This window comes from Chinchilla lanigera, unplaced genomic scaffold, assembly GCF_000276665.1.
Source record: "Chinchilla lanigera isolate Chin_1 unplaced genomic scaffold, ChiLan1.0 scaffold00031, whole genome shotgun sequence".
Taxonomy (NCBI): Eukaryota; Metazoa; Chordata; class Mammalia; order Rodentia; family Chinchillidae; genus Chinchilla; species Chinchilla lanigera.
In genome coordinates this window covers 3929243-3953470 of record NW_004955432.1, presented here as the reverse complement: position 1 = coordinate 3953470, position 24228 = coordinate 3929243, and the positions used below count along the sequence as shown (strand labels likewise).

The following is a 24228-nucleotide window of genomic DNA, read 5'->3' as shown; positions in this document are numbered from 1 at the left end:
TTTATTAATTGATCAAGAAAGTTTTCATATGAAAACAGTAAATGCTCTTACCGGGCCTGTTGGCACATGCCTATAATTCCAGTTGGTCAAGAGGCTGAAGCAGGAGGATCACAAATTCAATGGACATTTAGTGAGACCATCTCAAATTTTTTTTTATTTTAAAGAGCTCAGTGGTAGAGTACTTGCTTAACATGTACAAGGCCCTGGGTTCAATCCTCATTATCAGGAAGGGAGAGGGAGGAAAGAAGGGAGGGACTGCGAGAGGGAAGAAGGCATGGAGGGAGGGAAGGAGGAGTGGAGAGAAGGAGAAAGAGAGGAGAAATTGGTTCTTTTCTCTATAGAATGTGAAGAATTTATATTTCCAAGACTTGGGATATTTGCTTTGCAATGTTAACGATGGTTTTTAGCCAGCGATTCTAAACTCTCCAAGGAATTCTAATTACTCCCTGACATCACCTATTATAATGTCTGTGTACATTTTTATTTCATAATAATTGACAAACTTTTCTGCCTGGCTGGTGGCAGTCTCTGTCCAGTGCTCAGCGGAGGGTTGATATTTGTGTATGCGCATCAGGGAGGGCTCCTGAAACTGATGGACAAGCTGGCCTTCCACATGCATTCCAGCACTGTTCCTCCGTATATGGAGCTCCCCCGCTCTCCCATGGACAGCTTCTGCTGCAGCCCCCACCCCCCGTGTCACTGACACAGGCCTGTGTTTTGGTACAGTATCACCTAAAGGATCCCTGAAGCCTGGAGTGTGTAGGTGTCCCTCATCCAGCCTGGCTGCTTAGCGTGCGTGTTGCCCATGGCTGCCCAGCTGATCTCCTGCACATATTTTATAATCCCAACAACTTAATTTGGAAATCACAAGTTCAAAGGTGCAGCTAGAAAGAATATGAAGACCAGGACAGCAGAGCAGTAAACCAGCATTCTGAGAGCACGGTGCCCAGATAACACGCTCTAAAAACCAGTCGCAAGCCCAGTGGTTCTCAACTAGAGGTAACTTTGCCCATCAGGGTGATTGACTTCGAGCTCTCTTGCACTGGATGCAAGCTGAGTCCCGAAAAGAAGAGTGACAGGATATGTTAGCACCAAAACAGACCTTGAACAAGATCCATCACTGACAAGCACAACAGCCATCTCACGGCCACTATGCCATGATTTCCAGCAGAATATCCTGGAAGACCGCAGCACAGAGCAGCTCCTACACCTGCTTCCACTGCACTCCCCTTTCTTGGGAGACAGCCAAGTGAATACTGAAAGAAGGAATGTTGATGGCAACTGAATTGGAAATTTCCTGGGTAAGACTTCGTTACTCAAGAAACCATCAAGATGGGTCCAATTTGGGGTAAGGATTCAAGTTGTGACAGCTGTAACATCTCAGCTGGTGACTTGAAGGTCATTGTATGTGTTGACATCCAGGAACAAATGGAACTCACACCTAGCCTGAGATTTGGAAGCAATACAGTTCATTTCTCATTTAAATTTCATTGGTCATGATTCAGGGCATACAGCTGTCCTTAACTATTGTGCAGCTGGGAAATGTAGCCCAGTTCTGTTCCAGAAAGAAGTGGATGTGGTTTTCATAATCAGTTACCAGCCTTTACCGTATGAAATTTGCAAAAATGGAAGCTTTGGAGGAACATATGCACACTCTGTCTCCAGCCCTTCCAAGCTAGGCATCGATAATGTGGACATTTGGCCTGTTGGGCCAGGCGTTCCCAGAGGCAGCTTTGAAGCTGTGATTCCTGGTACTCACTGATGTGGTCAGTGCACATTACAGTTTATACCCCGGAAAAAACATGCGTGGAGCATCAGGTGTCAAACAAGCATCCGGAATGCTGACCCTTCTCATTAGACGTGATCAAATTGGCTTTGTGTGAAATGTAACCTTGAATGTGAATCAGTTTGTTCCTAAGCTGATCATTAACTTTCTGTGTGAGCAGATCATAAATATCAAATTCTGGATGGATATGGAAGTAAAAGCATTGAAATAATTTCAGTCCTCTGTCCATCTACTTTAAATTAAATAAGAAATTAAGCATCTCTAAGGGTAATCAAGTTGAGTAACACTAAATTCTCAATGAAGAGATTCAACCTTGTACAGTGCCAGAACACAATACAATTCATTTTGGTGAGTTTCAATGTGACCAACTAGCAGAACTATGACTACAGAGCAACAATGCTTCCCTATTTCACCAAGTCAGTGTTATAGAGAAACATGCTATAGGAGTTGTTTAAAGAGGTATCTTTCTAATCAGACGGTTTTACATGTAGAATATCAGGCCAGGGATCTAGTTCAGCGGCACAAATGCCTGCCTGGGAAGTGCAAGGCCCTGAGTTCGATTCCCAGGACAAAAAAAAATATTTGTAATTTAGATACATGTAGAATATCTAGGACAGTTCTAGCTAATGCTGATAGCTGTGACACAGGAAGTGCTCACTAGACACATGCCCTGTCATTCTCAGAAGTGTCCTGGTTTGGATGAATTATATCAGAAAAGCAAGGAGCAGCACGTTTACCTGAAAACCACTGCTAGTAGTGGCCTGGTTTACTGCTTTGCAGAACCAGAAGCTGAGGGTATGAAGACACTCGACCGACCCAAGAGAGGCAACTGATTCACACTAAGAAAATTACAAAAGATTGAGCCTTAAACCACAACACTGTGCTTTTAACTTCTGAAAAATGAGCCTGCCACGTAGAATGGAACCTAACATTGGTGGGCTAATACGTTCTCTCCCTTGGAAGGTGGTCTCCTTAGAAAGCTCATGATCACAACCATAATCCTGTGGGTGAGACGAATCAGAGTGATAGTTACAAGCTGGAGAAGCTGAAGAAACGTGCAAGGCATATTTCAATACTTACTACCCACAGGAAGTGCATCTTTATCCTATGAAGAGTTTTTCTTTGTACCCCGGAAAATGGCCTTGATTCCCTTTCCAGGAGATATGAAGGGTAAGCATCAACTAAAGGTGCAGAATAGGGGTGCAGAGTGCCAGCCAACTCTCTGTTCTTTACTAATATAAATTTCCAGTTCCCCCTCCCACTGGTAAAGTCTGTTGTGTCAGTGACAGACATCTGATGCCCCGGGATCACCCAGGAAGTCTTCTTCACACCTTTTTTGCAACATCAGAGGTTAGAGATCCTACATGTTAGCCACCATCCTGTCCAATACCAGCATCCCATTTCCCAGTAGGTAAAAGACACAATGGCCAGAAGAGGGGTAAAATCAGCTTTATTACTGGATTGGAGAACACATCTGAGCTCTGAGGCCTATGTGTGCTTCTTTCTTCCTCTCTGAAGTGATGACAGCCGAGCCCACTGGACATGCTCGCTGGACTTACCCACCCAGTATACACCAAGGCTGGAACATGGAAAAGATGATCCCGGCTGGGCCCACCATGGGCAGGTCCTGCTGAGTCTCTACGGCATGGAGACTGGAAGCCCAAAACCAGGTCCAGGACAGAGAGAAAGAGAGAAGAAGCAGGAGCACAGGTAAGCAGGGACCTTTAGCACATTATCTCCACCCAGCAGAGAAAGATGGCCCCAAAAGATTCAAACCCCATCAGCTGCAACCACCCCAGAAGATACCTCAAAGACAGAATCCTCTCTCTGATACTCTCCCTAGATTGACAGTGTTGGTGGGAGATCCTTCCTCTATTTGACTACACAGAAAATGTAGGAATATAGGGAAAGATCTCCTTCAAGAGACGAGATTGGAGCAGGAGCTCAGTGAACTACACAATGAATAAGGGCCATTTGGGCCAGCACATATTGACCCAAACAAAGGCACTAGGTAGCTCTGCCAGAGCCAGGTATGAGGTCTACAAGTCACCCTACTTCTAAGCACTAACCACTGAGTTCCTTTTCTAGCCTGTCTCTCTGTGAGCTACTGAGTAAGAACTTGCAGATTTAAAGGGCGCCAGAGCTGAAGGCCCATGCTGCTTGACCCCTAGGGTCTTCCTCCTGGAAGGAAGGCCCCCTTTCATGTCACTCAAAGTAACACACGTCGATTTAATCTTCAGGTATGGAGTTGCGGTCCTTGTAGGGAACCTCAGCAGACCTTTCAAGCCTCCACTGAGGAGAGGGGAGCAGGGAAGTCGAAGGGTGAGATTCTCTCAGGGCCTGTGAAAGGCAGGATGAGAGGTCTAACAGTCAGAATCACAGGATGAAGAGTCAGATGCCACTCCCTGTGCCCAGGAGGCCCCCTTCTGACCAGGAGTGGTGATATCCTAATTTCTAACCCTCTAAAAGCCTTTGTCCCATTCCTCTATGCTTTTCTATTAGCCTGGTTATCTTAGAACAATTAATTAGACCTTAGCTATAGTTGAGTACATTTGCAGTGCTAATATTTCTGCTTTGGTCCTGCATGAGTTTTGCAGAGGGTTAATCTCACCCCATTACCTGTGATTCTTTTTATACTATCACCATTAATGGGGAACCTCATTTTATGGCCCTAAAGGGCATACTAATATGGTTTCCAACAAGTTGACTACACTGTACTTTAAATAAAACTGAATAATGGCAAAAATATTTTACCCCAGAGCACTTTTATTAGGGATTCCCGCTACCATATTAACATATAAAACAATTTGGATGTTGACATAGAAATGCATACTTCACTATACAAAGATAAGGCTCCAATCACAGTAACATGGCCCCATATCTCTGAATTTCAGTCTAATCAATTCATTGTAAATTCTCCCCACAGTTATGTTTATAAATATTAGACAAACCACAAAATATACTCCAAATACATGGCATTTTATAATATGCTCCAAGCACAAATAGAAATACATGATACTTTACCTACATTTTTTTCATAATCCAACTTGCATTACCATTAAAGACAAGACTGTGTGTGTATATGTATTTGCCATATGTGTGTGTACAGATCACAAATGTACACACAGTAATTTTCATGGAAATTTTAAATCTTTGAGGCTGTGGTATTACCCACCATGACATCTGAGAGGAAAAGGAACAATTTCCTCAACCAGGACAAAATAAGCACAACTACATATGAAAGGCATATTGGTTGTGTCTATACAAATACACACATATGTACAGGTTTATATATAAACACACACCCCAGTAACATGGAATATACATATACTCACACACTTGCTTTGAACTCTGTATCTCACCAGATTGTATACTGTCCATCCTTAGAAGCAATGCTCTCATCTGATTCAGGCAACTAGTGACAGCCTGCTAATAAAACTTAAATGGATATTTCTAAAAGGCTCTGATTCTATGCCAACTACATGGCTTTCCACAATCCCAGTTTTACTTTTGATGGCTACTGTTGAAACTCAGCAGACCTTATCCTGTCAACTCCTTTACCTGAAAACATTTCTATTCCACAATAAAGTCTGTGCCTAAGAGAAGAGAGATGCTAGCTGGATATGTATCTTAATATGAATCTGTATAGTTAGACTGTATGTGACATTTGTCTTGTTCAAATACTTTATAATGGAAAATATATTACTTCCATAATGTTAAAAATTATTTAATATTGTTTTAACAAGTGAAGGCTTGATGGTTTGTCTTGGTTAGCATAATATGAAGTATAATTTCAAGGAGGACTAATTTATGCAGACTATATTGGATCACCCTTTCATCACAGAGGATGATTTGATGAATTAGAAGTCATATCATATGGGAAAAGGGAAAAAATTAACTTACTGTTGCAGGTTACAACCAAAGAAAATATATTTCTTTATCAGGATAAATCCATCAGAAGAAAACCATGCAAACTCAATAGCAAGTATATATATTAATGTGTTCCGCAGAAGGCCTCATGAACTGCTTTGCAAAACTCTCCTGCAAAATTAAATGCCTAATGAATCACGCAGAGCTCCATTAAATGAGCAAGGCTGGAATGCCTAACTTGGAAATTACACTAACAGACAGAACTGAAGTGTCATCAGAGTTGGGGAGAGATCACAGGTGGGCCAAATCTCTTTGTAAACGAAAGCAATGGCGAGTTCTCAACCCATGGAGCAGCCGTGTGCTCCGAGCTGTGAGCCCCAGGCTCCTCTTCCCACTCATCCCACAGCACTGGTCCCCACTGTGCACAGGGAAGCACCAGATCCTCTCTCTTTTCATGGATTTGATGGGAGGAAGTAACATACTAGAGGATTTGGCTCCTGTGTTTTTTGCTTATTTGTCCCTTCTGTTGTCTACTTCACCAAAGCTGAATTGGTTTGTCATCCGATGAGCTCTCTCCCTTTCTCCATGGAAGGTCTGATATGAGCTATGCTCTTAAGGAAACCAGGCAAGGGTAAGGGTATACTGCAAAGGACAATCGCTAGCATCAGAGGATATTCATTCTCTCTGTTCCTTTCTCTCTCTCTCTGTCTCTCTCTGTGTTACACACACACACGCACACACACACAGACACACATACACTCACACACGTAACACACTTTTTGAAGCTTTTTCCATAGAATCATAAGGAATGGCATGAGGGATGAAAAATTTACCTTAAAAGCTTCTCCACCTTTATTTATATCCACTTCAACACATTCTCATCACCTCAGACAGCAAGGGCACTGCTCTTTCCATCGCTGCACGCCTTGCATCATTATCACCTTCATAAAAGAGACCGTCCACTTACCACACTTGCTACCGCCCTCATCAGAACTCTCCTTTGCCACTTTCTATGCATACGATTCTCACCTGCTTCCACTCTTGCATTACTTACAATAAGCAGTTAACTACTATATCTTTCACTCTTGCGTTACTGTACAATAAGCAGTTAACTAGTATATCTTTCACTTTTCCTTTAAAGTTTCACTTTCCCTTAAGAACAATCTCCTTCTCCAGGCCCAAACATGTAGGCAAATGCAAAGGAAAAATACCACATTATCTTGTCCAGAAGTTTGAAAAACAGGACTCCCTGGGCCAACTCAGCACTCTCAGGTTCTACGTTCTCAATCTCCATCACCTTATTTTGGGGGCTTACTTACTACAGTGTCTTTCTACCCATTTTTCTATATTATACGCACATAATAACAAATTATGAGATTGTTCAGCCAAAAATATTTTAAAAAACAAACCACTGCCAAAACATTAAAAAATTCCTGATATACCTTTGTGCATTAGTCTTGCAATCTGTATACTTAAACAATTCCAGGAGGCTTGTTTTTGTTTGTTTTTTGGGTTTTTTTTTTTTTTTTGCTAAAAATTTACCAAAATAGTTTGAACCCATAAAAATATTTTTAAAAAAACAAAAAGAAAAGCCCAGCATAAATTTAGTGGTATAGGCATTGGTTAGAAGACATTGTGTTTACTAAGGATTATATTCAAAAACTTTCCTTTGGGTTTATCTTAAAATTCTGATTCTGAGTCTTATAGCTTGTAGTGGTGCCAAGTACTAAAAGCAGGAAAATCTAATTTGTCGAATGGATCATTATGTATTATGATAGAACAGATAAAGATGTTTACTGCACATTAAAAAATAAACATGTTTTTGTTTAAGGGCCATCTTTCTGGCTTGTAACTAAAATAACTATATTTGATTTAAACTTATTTCAATATATTGAATTATGAAAAGCTAACTTAAGAACTGCAGTAATCAGTCATGAGAAAGGATCACCTTTTGATGACCCCCACGACCATTCAGAACCAGGCATCTAATGAAAAGAGAACTCGCTAGTATTGAATATAGCCCTTAGTCATACAAGGCGCTATCCTCACGAGCACCCCAGCATGTAGAGCATGAGGCTCACCTTCCCAGCCACCCACTCCTTGAGGGGACAGTAGTACTCATAGTGAAACTGCTCAAACTCTGGTGTCTGGCGGATTTCACATAAGAAGGAGAGATCAATACCTGACTCCAAAAGGAGGAGGAGCAGGGGAAATACAAAGAGGAGCAGTCCCAGGCCCACCACAAGAAGCCTGGAAAAACTCTTGACCAGTGGATTCACCCGAAAGTGGCCGGTCAGAATGTCATAGCTCCAGGACAAAGCTCGGTGAGCCTCCTTCAGCTCCTCTTCTTCAGCAATCAAAAAGGCATTTTCATCTGCGTCCAGTTCCTCAAATGAATCTGTGTCTTCTCTTTCCAACTCGAGCCTAGACGAACAGTCAAACAGCATGTCAATCTCATCCTCATCAACGGGGGTGGGCAGCAGGCTGGCACTTGGGCTGTACGCTAGTTCGGAGATGGTTAAGGGCTCTTCTTTGATTTTATCTTCTTCTTCACTTGGGGGATCTTCATACCCCCGGGCTTCCTTCACTGGGGAGCTGGAGATCAAGGGAGCAGAACTGTCCTCTTTACGCAATGGGGAACCTGTAAAAAGACAGTTTTTCATAATTTTAAACTTCAGATTTTCTTTTTCCACACAAATCTGTAGGTAGAAACAAAATAATGTGTGGGATTTGAGGAATCCATGAAATTGTCCCATGTGATCATGACTGACAGCAAAGTCCTGTTAGTAACAAACCTTGTACCACAAGTGCTAAGGTAAACATACTAACCCCCAAATAACCAACACTTCTTAAATGGTTGGCAATGTGCACAAAATGGAAATGTGTGATTCTGATCTGCAAATCTCCAACTTTGATCTTGTTTGCAAGAATAAAATGACAAGAATTCACTATTATGTTATGAGTAGTATCTTCTGGAAGCCAACACTATCACTCAGTATGGTCTTATAAAACTATACTATATGGTACTATACTGTAGGGAAACTATAGAATCAGTCATTCAGGGATAATCAAATTGTCATCCTGATAAGATGTTTTCTAGTCTTCATTCTAGGAACACTTCCTGTGGTTCCTAGGATTATACACAGGTTGAGTATCCCTAATCCTAACTCTAACACTCACTGAAATGCTCTGAAATCCAAAAGTGCTCAAAAGTTTTGGATTTCAGAGCATTTTATATGTCAGATTTTCTGATCAGAGCTTTTACTTACCCAGTAAAATCTATGCAAATGTTCTAAAATCTGAAAATCTCTGCATTTTGAAATACCTCCAGGTCCAAGCACTGTGGGTAAGGGATGCTCAGCGTATAATCCCAATCATATTGTGTGTACAATATACACTTTGCTCACTCCATGGAATATTTTAACTGAAACACTGTGTATAATGACATATACTTTTATTGGTATTTATAAGAGATGACAAATTTTCTATTTAGTTCATACACTAAATTAATTGTCTACTGGTAAACTCTTTGATTTGTGGTTATAAAAATGCTCCAAGATGTGTTTACTAATAAAGCTTTTCCCCTCTCATTTAAGTTCATTTTCCAGAGATAGATATCTAAAGGGCAAATTGCTTATTCAAAGCAACATAAAAGGTTTCTGGGGGAGAAGTTTTTCTCAAAACCTTCCTTTCTAGATGGGAAATCCAGCTACATAGGCATACTCTCCTAATATTCAGTCTTGGGTTCTTAGTGGGAAATAAAGACAGGATCAGAGAAGTGTCCTCCAGGACAGATCTACAATACAACACTAAATGGGCAGCCAGCAGGTAATTGAAAGCTGAAATGCATTCCATCACTTCTCTCGCATTAAGGTATGCACAAGTGCATTACTGCTTTTATCTTTCAAAGCTCAACATGTATTTCCTGATAGCTCTGCTCAGAGTGCACTGAGAAGCCCAAATGAAAAACACCATAAAAGCATGCACCAGGCTGGGATGGTGGCACATGCCTGTAATCCCAGCACTTGGAAGGCTGAAGCAGGAGGATTGCTTCAAGTTCAAGGCCAGCCTGAACTTCATAGTGAAACCCTGCCTCAGAAAGACAAAACAAAGTATACACCATATACAAATGGCCAGTGAGCACATGAAAAGATGCTCAACAGCATACGATCTTAGGGAAATGCAAATCAGAACCACCCCGTGAGACACCACTTTGTGCATATTAGGATTGCAGTATTTTTTTAGAAAACTAAAAATATCAAATGTTGGTGATGATGTGTAAAAATTAGAATCCTGTACACTGCTAGTAGTTATGTAAGATGGTTCAGTTACTGTGGAAAAGTTTAATGTCCCTCAAAAAGTCAGGGAATTATTATCTTTTTGAGTTCTTATTCTCGATAGTAATCCTTTGAGGAACAATGAGAATTATTATCTGACCCTGCAATTCCACTCCTAGGAACAAATAAAAAAACAGGTACTTACGCAAATACAGTGGTACTTTGGTTCACAAAGTTAATTCTTTCCACAATTCTGGTCAGAATTTAGTTGCAACCAAAATCATGGGAAGAATTAGGTTCATGAACTGAGGTATCACTGTACTTGTATTCACATGTTCACGGTTGCACTATTCCATTAGTCAAAAGGTGAAAACAACAGAAATGCATATCAATGGGTGAATGGCTAAACAGAATCTGGCCCATCCAGACGACAAGGTATTATTAGCGAGCCGTGAAATACAACGGAGTACTGACACACACTACAACACGGAACCTCAAACCATGTGCTAAGGGAAAGAAGCCAGACACTAACGGTCTCGTAGTGTGTGGCTCCATTTATATGAAATACTGGGTACAAGCAAATCCATGGGAACAGCATGCACTTCGGTAAGGGAAGGATGAGGGAAAGGCAGAAATGTGCCATAAGTACTTAATGGGGAAATGATTTCCCTTAGCCATGATGAGAATGTTCTGGAAATAAAGGTGTTTGCTGCACGCTGTCCTAAATGCCACTGAACTGTACATGGCAAAACGGCTTTTTTTGTGTTAGGTAAACTTAACTTCAATATAAATAACCAGCGTAAGCCACCAGTTACCCACTACCACACAGCACTCCATGAAACCCGAATGCAGAAAATAAGCACAGTGCACAGAAGGATGAAATGAGCTATGACTTCCCAGAGGGCATAGTGTCCCCTGACGCACATGCGGCACCTCAGACTCCCTCTCAGGAAAGCAGTGAGTTTCCCACACTCTGTGTGAAGGATACCGCTGCTCTGCAGCGACCATCTCCACCACGTGCACAACCCATGTGTGTATGTGCAGCTAAGTGTCCGATAAGCAACCCTTGCCCTTTATCTTCTGTTGCCTCTCTTCTCTGTGATCACCGGGCAAGGGGAACCTCAGGTCTCCAGGCTGCAGGGTTTGTTGATAGCAACCCCAAGCTTCAGTTGCTCAGCCCAAAAGCCATGGCCTCCTCCGTTCACACCCAAGTTCAACCTGTCAGCAGCCCAGGTCTCTACCTACAAAATGGGCCCTGAACCAAACTGCTTCTTGTCATTTCCACTGTCACTTCTCTGACCCAAATTGCCATGCTCTCATCTAGATTACAGCAATGGCCTCTTACACACCTCCCTGTCTCTGGTGCGGACCCTGCGGCCCAGCAGCTGGAGGGAGCCTTTGACAGCAGAAGTGGACCATGCTGCTCACTTGCCCAGTGCCCTCTAGTGGTCTACCTCCTCAGGAACAGCTGTGTCCTCTTTTCTGTCCCTCTCTGCCTTCACGCCCCTCCGCCTCACAGTTGCCCTGCTGCCCCTCAACACACCGGTCCCCTTCCCATCGGGGCCTTCGCTCTTGCTGCTCACACATGTTCATGCTCCTGCCTCTCGGCTGTCTTTAATCAGATGCCCCCTCTCGGTGAGGGCTTTCCTGGTCATGTAATACAAAATTTCAGTCCCTATCCCAGTACTCTTTATTCCCCTCCTGGATTTATTCTTCTTCTGAGAAGCCCAGGATATAAGTAGAAAAACAAAGTATCTTCAGGGGGACAATCCTAATGACTGATCCGGGGGTCACAAAGCCAGGGCCTCCATAGGCCAGGTGGATGCCTAACGAGACTGGTGTGGGACAACAGGGAATCATGGTGATGAGAAAGAATCAACCATCTTGGTGTTCCATAAAAACTTTAAAACTCAAATTTTAAAAATGTCCAAGTAATCCACACAGAATGCACTTGTGGGTCTTGTCTGGCATACGGGCTGGACTCAGTCTGTGTTGCCGTCGTTAAAAAATCAGCTGGACTTCAGATGTATTGTGTCACTTAGGTGTTGTAGATCACTGATCTTGATAACAGAAACAGTCATTCATTTTTCTGAAAAGGAGAAGGCAGCTAAGGAAATAAGTGCTTTCTTCCTTTTCTTGTCTTTTTTTTTAACCCCAAGTGTTAGGTGCCGGAGATTCTTATTACTTTCCCTCATCTCTAGGCTCCAACTGCAAGGCAGCTGGCTACAGTGGAAGGGGACCAGGTTGAAGTTGGACAATCCCGGGTTTAAGTCCCAGCTCTGTCATTTACCCATAAGACTTAAGTTATTAAGTAGCTAAAGGTTACTTACTATTCTTGGGGCTCAACTTGCTTAACTACAGAAGAGGAGTAATACCACTTCAGGCTGGGCTGAGGTAAATGAAATGATGGCATCTAAGTGCCATCTATAGTTCAAAAAACTCCGAAAATTAGATGTTACTATCTCCACAAAAAATAGTAGGCAACATGTGATCTATTATCAAACATCACTTTATCAACATGTACATTAGTTTTATCATAAATCCACTATATACAAAGTGAATTCTATTGTAATTTGTTAAACATGTTTTCTTTATTTTCCTAATGTGATAGCTTTTAAAAGTTTCCTATGGGGCTGGGGATTTAGCTCAGCAGCACAGCGCCTGCCTGGCAAGCGTGAGGTCATGAGTTCGATTCCTGGTACCAGAAAAAAAAGAAAAAAAAAAGTTTCCTATGTACTTGTTATGGTGAATTTTGACAAGAATGTCCAAAGAGTCTAAAAATACTAAATTAGTAATACTACCTACACTGCTTCATTAAATTTATTTTGCTACGAATTTATTTATATCCTCATCTATATGTGAGGAGCTGAATATATTCAAAAGCTCAATTAGAAAGATTGAGTTCTTTTATGTTTTAGAAGAAATAATTATTTAGGAAAAGGAAATCATTTTCCCATTTATATAGCTATCAGACCAATTAAAATTATAAAATAGCTACAAAGATTCCAACACATAGGAAACAATAATTATTATTACATGTTAGTATAATTACATGTTTTATACCATTATTATTATTTAATTTGAAGAAATACCTTATGAAGTGAACTAGCAAAAATCAAGAGAGATGCTGATGGACAGATGCTGACAGCTACTGATGAACAGGCAGAGTGCATGCTGGGTATAGGCAAGCAGTCCGCGCACCGCCCATCCCATCAGCACCATTCACGCCAATCCCAAACCATGACACAGCCTGCAGATACATCGTGCACCGCCACACAGCCTACACAGTAGGCTGCTGATGGATCTGGCTGCTAGGGAAGCTGTTCTTCAGAAACTACAGAGACTCCTTATGACAGCAAAGTTAGCAACAGGTGAGTATGGACACAATCTCATACAGGTTCAGAACCCAATCTCTGGGTTAATTCTGAGTGAATTCATGACAGAAGCTTCCAGCACCCACAGCAAAGTTAGCAACAGGTGAGTATGGACACAATCTCATACAGATTCAGAACCCAATCTCCGGGTTAATTCTGAGTGAATTCATGACAGAAGCTTTCAGCACCCGTTGTGTGTACAAGACGCACAGTTGAAGAGCCTGTCATGACCCTTGTCTAGTTTCTCCAGCACTATGACCTACCTTGTAATGTCAGTGTTGGCAGAATACCCTAAACTGAGCACACTTCCAACCCCTAACTGCTTCACCGGTTATGCAAAGGATCTGAGGTGTGAGGGACAAAAACAGTGTGAGAAAGCACCACGGGAACAAGACAGAGATATCAGAAAAGACCAAATCATCTGCAACTTGCACTTAACCATGGTCACTCCTTACACAAAGAATTCGGAGTTTGAGTTTGTTAGGGTAACAGACAACCACTCGGCCATGTCCTTCTGATTTGAAATCTGTTGCAGTTATTTTTGATTGACCAAAACCAAACTGGCTCACTTTGAAGGAAACCCTTTTTGGCCGTATGTCCCACTCTGTCTGCTATGGCCACAGGATCCTCCCTGTGAGCATGAGGCCTTGCCCAGAGGAGAGGCTTTGGCAAATGATACTTGGGAGACCACCATCTTGGCTTCCTCCGAAGTCCCCTAAGCATTTTGGGCAACACTCAGCTACAGAATATCCAGTCAACTCTAAGCAGCTGCACAGAGAAAGCAGTACCTCCCCAGGCAGGAGGGGGAGCTTCCCACACCACAATGATTGCAGGGATGACTGTTCTTGAACGGGGGACATCCAATATCAGACATTATCCATACAGATGAAAACCCTGCTTGAAATGATCTGATTCTAGAAAAATTTCTTTGATTTACATTTACATGTAAAGCATTTGAGGTATCATTCTAACATATTCCACCATTTTCAGGAATGTTGCCACTGGGTAAATTGAAAGAAGACTGTTGCTAAGTGCCTTCAAAAGTTCAGAATATTACACCATCACACCACCACAAGTGTCTAGGTATCCAGTGTGCATGCGGGTGATTCCCTCAATGCCTGGTTACCACTATTCCAAGCACATCATTCCTTCATTCTGCTTCTCGGTGAGTGATGCATTGCAAAAATCTTTGGGAATTATTATTATAAATTATTTTCCTCTAAATTCTCCTTATCTTATAATTAGAGACTATTTTGACTTTAAAGTTACACATGGGTACACTGTTTTCTATGAACTGCATGTTAGGACAGTAGAGAGACTATCACCATGCAGTTGTTCTTAGAGGGCAGTCGACCACAGACCAGGCACACACGAAACTGCCAGGTGTTGCAGGGGTCACAGGCTTGTTGCTTAGTGACAAGGACCATCCTTCCCAAGGTGAGCTAAACTCTGACTGATCTACTTATGGTAAGCAATAGCAGCTCTTGGAGCTGTGCTATATTCTTGAACTGAGGATAAAGGAGAGAAAATAAGGGAAGAGAGGGGGAAAAAAGCAGAACACACTATCCTCCTACTTCTGGTCAATAGAATAGATACAGAGAGCAGTGCCCCAGAAGTCAGACACCTGGACTCCATTCTTCAGTTGAGCCACGACTATCTGAGCAACCCTACACACGTCACTCTGGGCCTATTGACTGGGACTTTTTGCTGCAAAATGGACCTGGCCCCTTCCAGCCCCAGCATTCTGTGTGTCCACCTTAGACTGTGTCAAAATGTCCCACTAAAATTATAGATAGGAGCACTAACATTTTATTGAACTTCTATAGGGCCATATATTTCAAAGTACAGAATCATGCAAATTCACAAGAGAAAATGAGAAACCCGAGGTTTAAAGAAATCAGCTTGGTAGAGATTAGGAAGTTAGAAAGCAGCGGAACAGAGGTTTATACCCAAGCCTGTCTGACACCAAAGCTGTGGGGTTTTTTCCCCAAACCACCCTGTTATCTGAAGAGAAAGAGATTCAAGAGACCAAGAGACCAGAAAGTCCCTCGTTTCTTCACTTTAGAGGGAAAACCTTCTCTGTCCTCTCCCCGACTTCATGTGCTCAACCACAGCTTCCATGTAGGGACCGTTCAACCTCCCTCCATGTGCCTGTAGTCCTGGCTGCATTATTAAAACGCTCTTTATATTTCAAAAAGCTCAAAAGGCTTTTCTAATCAAGTTCATTGTCATTTAATTAGATGTCAGCTTTCCTATGATTACATGGCCTATGTAGGTGCAAAAAACAAGAACTACTTGCTGTTGTGTGGATTAAGAGTTTAGGTGAGAAACAAAATAAACTCTAAATGTATGCTACTGAGCATGCACTCTCAGTGAAAATGTTTTCTATCCATATTAAGCAGCATACAGACTTCCAAAACTGTGTACAAGATGCGATAATGATACAAGATAGTGTATCACTAACCTCACACGTGACTCCTTCATCTCCCCTCTGTTGGTGATAAAGTTTAATCCTTTAAATGAAATGCATGTTCCATGGGTTTAAGGAAGAAGGGCTGAGAATTACATTTGCTTTTCCAGATGAGAGTTTTCATTTTCAGTATGGACACTGCTGAATATCTAACACAAGAATGTCCCTGATGCTTCTGAACTTCCGAAGGCTGCCTGTTCGTGCTATTTAAAACCTGTGAAAAGTCAGCCCTATGACTCAGGAAAGCATACCTGAGTGGAAACATAGACAACGACACACACACACACACACACACACACACACACAGAGAGAGAGAGAGAGAGAGAGAGAGAGAGAGAGAGAGAGAAACAGAGACAGAGAGGCAGAGACAGAGACAGAATCTTAGCATAACCCATCTCTCCACCCCAACTGAAATCTAGAATGCTTCCTCCCCCATCAGTGGTCATCCCCCAACACCCGGGCTGGCAGCACAGCCTGACACTCTTCTTGAGCTCCTTTCCTCATCCTTGGAGGTTGCACCCTTAAAGAAGCAGCTCTCGTCATCTGCCAGCCTCCTGGCTCTGCTCCTGCTCCTGCTGACTCTGATTCATAGTAACATCATCTTGGATAACTTCAGTATCTATAACACGTATAGATGATTCATGAAATCCTTGTCCTTGCATTTCCAAATCAGTTATTCCTGCTAACTCATTAAAACATGGCTCATCTGGATGCGATTTGAGTCCATACTCGTAAGTGAAATAAATCAGTCTCGCATGTGTAAACATCGTATTGTCTCCCTAGTGTAAGAAGCTGAAAGAGTAAATAAGACCCAATTGTACAACAGATATTGTGAAGTGGGAAGAAAATGCTCAAAAGCAAAGAAAAACTGGAATGGGGGAAAGGACAAAAGGAAGGGAGAAGAAAAATATATATATACATATATACACACAAAATAGTTAAGATAGTTATACTACTAATTGCTATTAGCTCATTTGAAAGGAAAGGTATATGCCTATATTGTTTGATCAACCTTTCATGCCTATATCTTGTAATATGAGCAACTACTTTAGAGATAACAATATGCAATGTACTAACCATTGTTACTCTCCTACAAGCTTGTATTCAAATTTTATACCATTGTTTTTATTATTTTTATTTTCTTTAAAATAAAAAAGACCATGGCTGATCAAGGTCTCCAGGGACCACCACACTGCTAAAAGTGGGGTGTGCACATGTGTGCGTGTGCATGTGTGCTTCTGTCTTCCTACTCATCACCCAAACTCTGAAATATCAACTCTCTTGGATCTCATCCAGTGACTATAAGCTACCTCTTCTCTTACAGTTTCTTTACTTCTTTTTGTGGTAGCCTCAATCCTTTCCAGTTCCCACTCTATTCCCTCTTTTGAAGTCTCAATGTATGCATAGCTCCAAGATACTCCTGCAGAATTGTTCAGCCTGGTACTACAGGTTACCATTGCCCCTTAAAATGCTGTCAGTTTTTCCTCACAAAGAATATTCCATGGTCAGAGAAGTTTGGGAAACTATGCACACTCTATCGTCCTTTCAAACATTACCATCTACTCAGAATTTAAGCTCTGAAATCACCTTTCTGGATTTGAATCCTGACCTTGGACTACTTGTCATGGGCCAGTTACTTAATTGTTCCATTTCTTGTACAGTTTCTTCATCTGTAAAACTGAGAAGATTCCAGGACACACTGCAATGTGATATTGTATGCAAAGGAACACATGAGTTAATGCACATAACGCCTATCACACATGGTAAATGCTAATAATATTAGTATAATCACATTAAAATATCTGAAGTTTCAGTTTTGCTTTATTTAACTCAACATTTCCAAAATGTTGCCCAGAGAACTTAGAGCACAACTTAGTGTGGGAAACATATGTTACTGAATCTCTGGCCCATCTCAATGCAAAACTGTCTAATGAGGTCCAGATTTCCGTGTACCTCTATGCAGGAACGTCAATCCTGATATTTCTTAAACCAAACATAGCCTCTCCCACTCAACTGCTTCCCTCCTTTGTCACTCACTAAGTCACACTACCTTTTACTTTGGCCTTCCAAACCAGCATCCCAAGTGCTGACCAAGTTTATCCACTGCTCACATCTAACTGCCTCCAACTTTTCCAAGCTCCGCCACCTTACTACATTCAAAGCTGTCCCCGCCCCTCTGGTCTTACCACATCTCAACCAGATGATAGCAGTGACATCTTAATCACTTTTGGGTTTTTTTGTTTTTTTTTGTTTTGTTTTGTTTTGGTACCAGGAATCAAACTCAGGACCTTACACTTACCAGGCAGGTGCTTGTGTCACTGAGCTACATCCCCAGCTCTCTAACCACTTTTGTTCTTTGACTTCAGTCTGATTTCTTGAGAACTGTTTCCAGAACATTCATTTTTAAGTGTCCACTAATTATATGAATCCTCTTCCTTAAACACAGCTCATATCTTTCAAGCTATACAGTAAACTAAGCTCTAGCTCAACACAAAAAAGTTCTCCTCAACGCCACACATCTCCACCGTAGCAATCGATTTAGAGGTACCCAAAGTGTCATGGTGCCCATGCCTCTTCCTGGAATGCCTGTCTGCACCCAGATGGCTCTTCTCATTCTCCCATTTGATGTAGATGCTGCGTATCTAGGAGCTTCTATGGTTGACTATTCATGGTTCATTTCTCCCCAAATGATCAAGAAGCCAGTCATGGTAATTCTGGTCTCTTGGTAACATTTGGTTCAGAAATGGGCACATGAACATCAACCTTCAAAACACAAATTGAGAATGAGAAAGAGGAGAGAGATAAAGAGACAGAGTCAGAGACAGAGACACAGGTGGCAGGCTTCTGCTTCTATGAACATCCTGGCCAGGCACCATCCATTTATCTCTTGTCATTGCTGTAACTTGAGGGGACAGCACACGTCCTGGCAGCCATCCTATGATACCGATGGCCACTGCTCTGAGGAAAAGCTTGGCCAAGCAGTGTAGAGAGATGAAATGAAACTGGTTGGCAAGGCTGGAGTCCCATCTGCCTTTGGCCTTGTCCTCCTGGGTAACAAATCACTTCTTATTTACACCATGTTAATGAGAATTCCCCATTTCTCGCTGCTAATGGCTTCCCACGTGATGCGGCTGCCATCTCATGCTCTGGGTCTGTTCATCATCGCACTCAACCACTGCACTGTGATGTGGCTTCACAGTGTACTTTCCATTGAATCTTTATCCCTTGCAAAGCAAAGATTTGATACATCTGCTAAAGAACTGCAGAAATCACCATGTGTGATGGCAAAAAACAGCAAAATGAGAAAAACCCCCACTGGTCAGGGACAGGACAAAAAGCTCTCTACGTATCAGTTATTATTCCGGTGGCTCTAGAGAACACCACGCAATAAAGTCAAAAAATTACTAGAGTAAATGTTAGGAAAGAAGGTACAAATCTCTCACTATTTCCAGACGATAGTATTATCTGCATAGAAAAAAGAATAAAATAAACCAAGAGAATTACTGGAAGTTCTGTTAGGTGTTCAAAAGCAAAACCAACATTTCAAAGCAGTGATTCAATCCTTGCCAACAAAAACAATATAAAGACGTGGTAACAAGGAATCTCTTTCAAAATGGCTAAATGCGCAAATGAAAACAGGCATAAAACATCCAGGAATATGAATATCCATTATAAGAAATACACAACATTTGCATGAGGGCAGCATTAAAATGTTACTAACATAAAAGAAAATCTCAACAAATGAAGAAACATTGACGTTCCTGAGAGGAGGCCCTAACAGCTAGAAAATTCAGCTCTCCTTTCATCACTCTTTCATCACTCAGTACAACCTCAATACAAACATCAACTCATTCTTAAAAAGATAAATGCAGAAAGTACACACAAATCATAGAAAAGTTTTTGGCAAAAAAAGCAGAGTGCATCCAGACAATGGAGTATTATTCAGTGCTAAAAGGAAATGCCATGAAAAGGCATTTAAGGGTGCTGGGGATTTAGCTCAGCGGCACAGCACCTGCCTGGCAAGCGCTAGGTCGCGAGTTTGATTCTCGATACCAGAAAGAAAAAAAAAAGAGAAAAAGGCATTTAAGGAATCTTAGATGCATACGACTAAGTGAAAGGAGACAGCCTGAGGAACATCTCCATATGGTGGGACTTTAACCACACGACACTCTGCAAAAGGCCAAACTATGCAGACAGCGAAGAAATCAGTGGTTACCAGGGGGTGGGGAAGGGAACGACGAATGGGAGCAGCAGAGAGGACCTGCAGGGCAGTGACACTATTCTCTATGACAGGATCGTGACAGGCACATTCCTCTGGATCCACAAAATGTGTGGCACAAAGAATGGAGCCTGGTGTAGGCCACAGGCAGAGGTCACTACGAGGCACTGTGGGGTCGCCAGCCATTGAGGCGCTCCATGGGGACACATGTGTGGGGCAGGGGGCATATGGAAATCTCAGAACAATCCTCTTAATTGTGTGTAAACCTAAAAACAGCTCTAAAAATGAACATTATTAATAAAATCAACGTGAGGCTGAACTTTCACTATCTAAATAATATCAAAATTTTACTACAGTTAGTAATGGGGCAGAGTTAGTAATGGGGCACAAACATTAAAATACACAACTCAGAAAATACTCTTGAATATAAAGGAAATTTGTTTATGATAAGTAATTTTGTTAAAATTGGTAAGCAGTTGGGGATAAAGGATGTCCCTACATCATATAACCATGGTAATCTATAATCATGACAATTCCAAACAAGTTTAAAAATTAAGTTAAATATTAGAAGGTGGGTGAGGTAATGCATGCCTATAACCTCAGCACTCTAGGAGGCAGAGGCAGGAGGATTACAAATGCAAGTCCAGCCTGAGTAACTCAGTGTGACACTGTCTCAAAATAAAAAAAAAAATGGTTGGGGATGTGCCTCAGTATGAAGGTCCTAGGTTCAATCCCCAGTCTAAAAAAATTAGATAACACATTAGTGTGCCATTTCTATAGGTAAAAAGCAGTTGATTATCAGTACTTCCATACAACTCAAGCTCATGTATTAATTATAAAAAAGTCAAACATGAAAAATACCTTTATAACCTTTGCATGAGGAAAACTGACATTGAAAATAAAGATTATATCATACAAAAATTAAGTTGTCTACACATGAAAATGTTGTCTGTACATATAAAAAGTGCTGTGTCACAAAGTTAACATTTTTTTAAAAGTTGAAAGCCAGAATCAATTTAAAAAGTTGATGTGTAAAAGACAAAGGATTAATATTCAGATTATTCCAACAATCTTTAAGGAAAAGACAAAAACTACAACAGAAACAAAATTATATCTTTAAGAATCTATCACTGCAGCATTCTCTGTTACTGCCAAAAACATAAAAATTTCCAATAATAATTTGACTGAATAAGTGAATTACTGTACTTCACAGTACATAATATTACAGTAGTTGGCTGTTTCTAAAAACATATATTAATACATATTATATGGTGAGTCCTTCAAGTTATATAATTAAGTGAACAAATGAATTATAAAATTCCAAGTTATATAATTAAGTGAACAAATGAATTATAAAATTCCTCAAATAATCCCATTCATGAAAAACATATTTTATGTGTCAATATTAATAGATCGGCTATTGCGAGTATTAGGGTAAAGGAAAACATTCCTTGTCTTTTACAACAAGAACAGATCATGAATTACTTATGTCACCATACAAATAAAGTGGTGCCTCGGTTTATGAACTTAATTAGTTCCACAGTTCTGGAAAAAGGCCACGTTTGTGTTCACGTGGGAAAGATGGCCATGGTTGTACTCCTCACCCGATGCAGAGTTCACAGACAAACACAAAATTCTGCCAAATGCTTCTGTTTGCAAATGAAACCATTCACAAACAAAAGTGTGTATGAACCGAGGTACCACTGTATACTGAATTTCACCTTAGTTCATTTATCAGTCTGTTCCACACCTATACACGAGATACAACCAATTCCAGACATTTCCCAGAATATATGTTTTAATGAATTGGTGAAAGCCACATACACACACAGAACCACAGCTTCTTTACTGACATAGGATCTGACTTGAAATTTCCACTTCAATTCCCATCTGTCCCAAGGACCATAAAAAGCAAAAACATGATATTTACAGGGAAAAGGAAATTGGCAGATCATCAGTTTGATCCCAGTTCCTTAGCTGATATTTTACTAAAGTGCACCTCCCCCTCGGAGCACACACAAGCAAATCTGAGATCCGAAACCTTTCAACAATCAGAGGAGGGAGAGGGTTTTGACCCTCCAGTCTGCCTGCTCATCACCTTCTTGTTAGCAAGCAGTCTAGAGAAGCAGACCACTCTGCCTCCCTCCCGACTCGCTTTGAATGGGGAATGTAATTTGTCTTTAGGACATCATGGGTCCATTTCCTTGAGCAGGGGCACACACTTTCCCATCTCCCCTGCGCACGCACCCACTCACCCTCCTTCTACCTATCTCGGCTTCTCTCCCTGCCGCTCTCCCTTCCCATCCTTCTCAAAAGCTCTGGCAGCCCATCATTCATTCACCCTCCGCTTCTCTGAGCTGCCAGCAGTCTGCCACAGGTGACAGCCCGCGTCTTGGCACATACCAGCGTTTCGAGCTGTGACCTTAGAGCCGTGTCTCAGCAGCCGGACAAACACGTTACCATCGCAGTGGTTCACCATGTGCAGGTGGAGGCTTCTTCGAGTCTGGATCTTGACCAAGCATTTTGCCATCCTGGATCCTCTGATCTCCCCAGGGCTCCTCTGCCTTCACGGCAGGCAGCGGCCGCCAGCCATAGCGGCTCTGACCTCTCACTTTCACTAACTGTCCATCCTGCTGCAAAGGACCAAGGCAGGGCACACTGACAATGACTCAGATGTCAGGCTCCTAAAGTAGCCAGCAGAAATAACTCCTGAGGGATAGGCAGGGGGCAGGGAGGGGGAAGGGGAGCTATTTTAAACTCTGCACTTGCTCTGCGAACAATGAAACCTTGTGCCTTATGCTTACCCAGCCTTCTCTAAAGCATCCGGAGATCACCTAAACCTCTCTTAACACCCCATGAATCAAGTGTCCTCAGATTAGAGATGACAAGTGTATAACGTCACAAAGTGACCTACTGTGATTTCTTTAAAAAATATTCAGCGAGACTTTCTTAAGTTCTAAAGAAGAGCCCAATAAAAACACAAGACAAGCCACATTTTTAAAAAGGAAAAAACATTTTAAAAGAAACATTATAATTATAATATTATAATCAATCTTAATAATACAATTAATTTTAATAACTGTAAAATAAGCCTTGTGAAGACAGCAGTGCCTCTGAGGGTAGCTGTGAGGATTAATTGGGTGAATATACAAGGCAGGCTCAGTGTCCAGCACAAATTACTCAACAAATGTTAGTGGGTTTTTTTCAGTATAAGCTCCTTCCTTGGTCCTTTGAACTGTTAAAGAGGAAGGCAGGATTTTCAAGAGCAGGGATTCTCTTCCTTCTGTCAACCCCCTGTTCCTTTAAGGTGTCACACTTGTCAGTTCACCCCAAGTATTAAGGAAGCACTAGTGCTGGTTGAGAACAACCTACCTGCCCAGCCCTGTCACCTTGGAACATTGTATCCGCTTGACGAAATGCAAATTTCTATCTGTAAAGCGGTGATGATACCGGTGCGCACATGACTGGGTGCCTGACAGGTAGGCACTTCGAAGATGCTAACTCTAATTATACCATCATCAGTATCATGTACTTCATTAGCTGTTTGGGTAACTAACAGATTTCATAGATGTAATGGATTCAGCTATTAGTTAAAACACTTATGGAGACTCCCTGAAATTTTTCCTAACTGCTGACCCAAAGCAGAAAGACATTAAACATAAAATATTACTACACACATTGATTGTCCCTTGCCACCCGGAGATTATACAGCACAATGATGGCTCATCTCCTTTCTATAAGCAACACCCTTAATGGTCCAAGGCACCCCAAAACCCTAGGAATCAGAAGTGGGGCCTCAGAACCCGAGTTTGCCCCACTATGGGGGTGGTAACAACACAAAGGGAGACTTCCGTCAGATAAAACCAGGTGAAAATCTTCCCCAGGGATCGGATGTGGACGAGGAATTTCCAAACTACAGTGCACTCTTTAGAAACATGCATGAAGAACTCTCTGGGAGGGGAATTTAAACCGTCTCACAGACCAAAGCTACTTATAATTCAGATTGTTCCTTTCCTAGGCTTAAACATCCCCTGATGCTGCAGCACCTGGGCCCCTCAGGTGCTCTCTGGATCACGAAGTTCTGTGGGATTCCAGTGTGATGCCCGGAGCTTCCCTGTCAGAGATGCTTTCCCTCCCGGCTCCCGTCAGAACAGTTTCCTTCGTTTTGTGTGATTCTTTCAAGCAAGAATCTACTTCCTTTGTCTCTGTACAGCATGGGTTTGTTTTCCCAT

General features: G+C 41.7%; 1 protein-coding gene across 6 annotated transcripts in view; it reads right to left on the bottom strand.

The window, feature by feature from the left end:
• Positions 1 to 3217: 3217 nt before the first annotated feature.
• The window catches only part of Frmd3 (FERM domain containing 3), a 119635-nt gene continuing 98624 nt past the window's right edge, over positions 3218 to 24228 (bottom strand). For 3 of the 6 annotated variants that reach the window (XM_013516074.1, XM_013516076.1, XM_013516072.1), the window contains 2 exons: positions 7839 to 8297; positions 4533 to 6597 (listed from right to left, as the gene is read on the bottom strand). In XM_013516074.1, coding sequence (XP_013371528.1) covers positions 6524 to 6597; positions 7839 to 8297 — 533 coding nt within the window. In that variant the 3' untranslated portion in view covers positions 4533 to 6523. Of the gene's footprint in view, positions 3439 to 4532; positions 6598 to 7838; positions 8298 to 22399; positions 22681 to 24228 lie in introns of those variants that run through there. The other 3 variants (XM_013516073.1, XM_013516077.1, XM_013516075.1) reach the window with 3 other exon arrangements.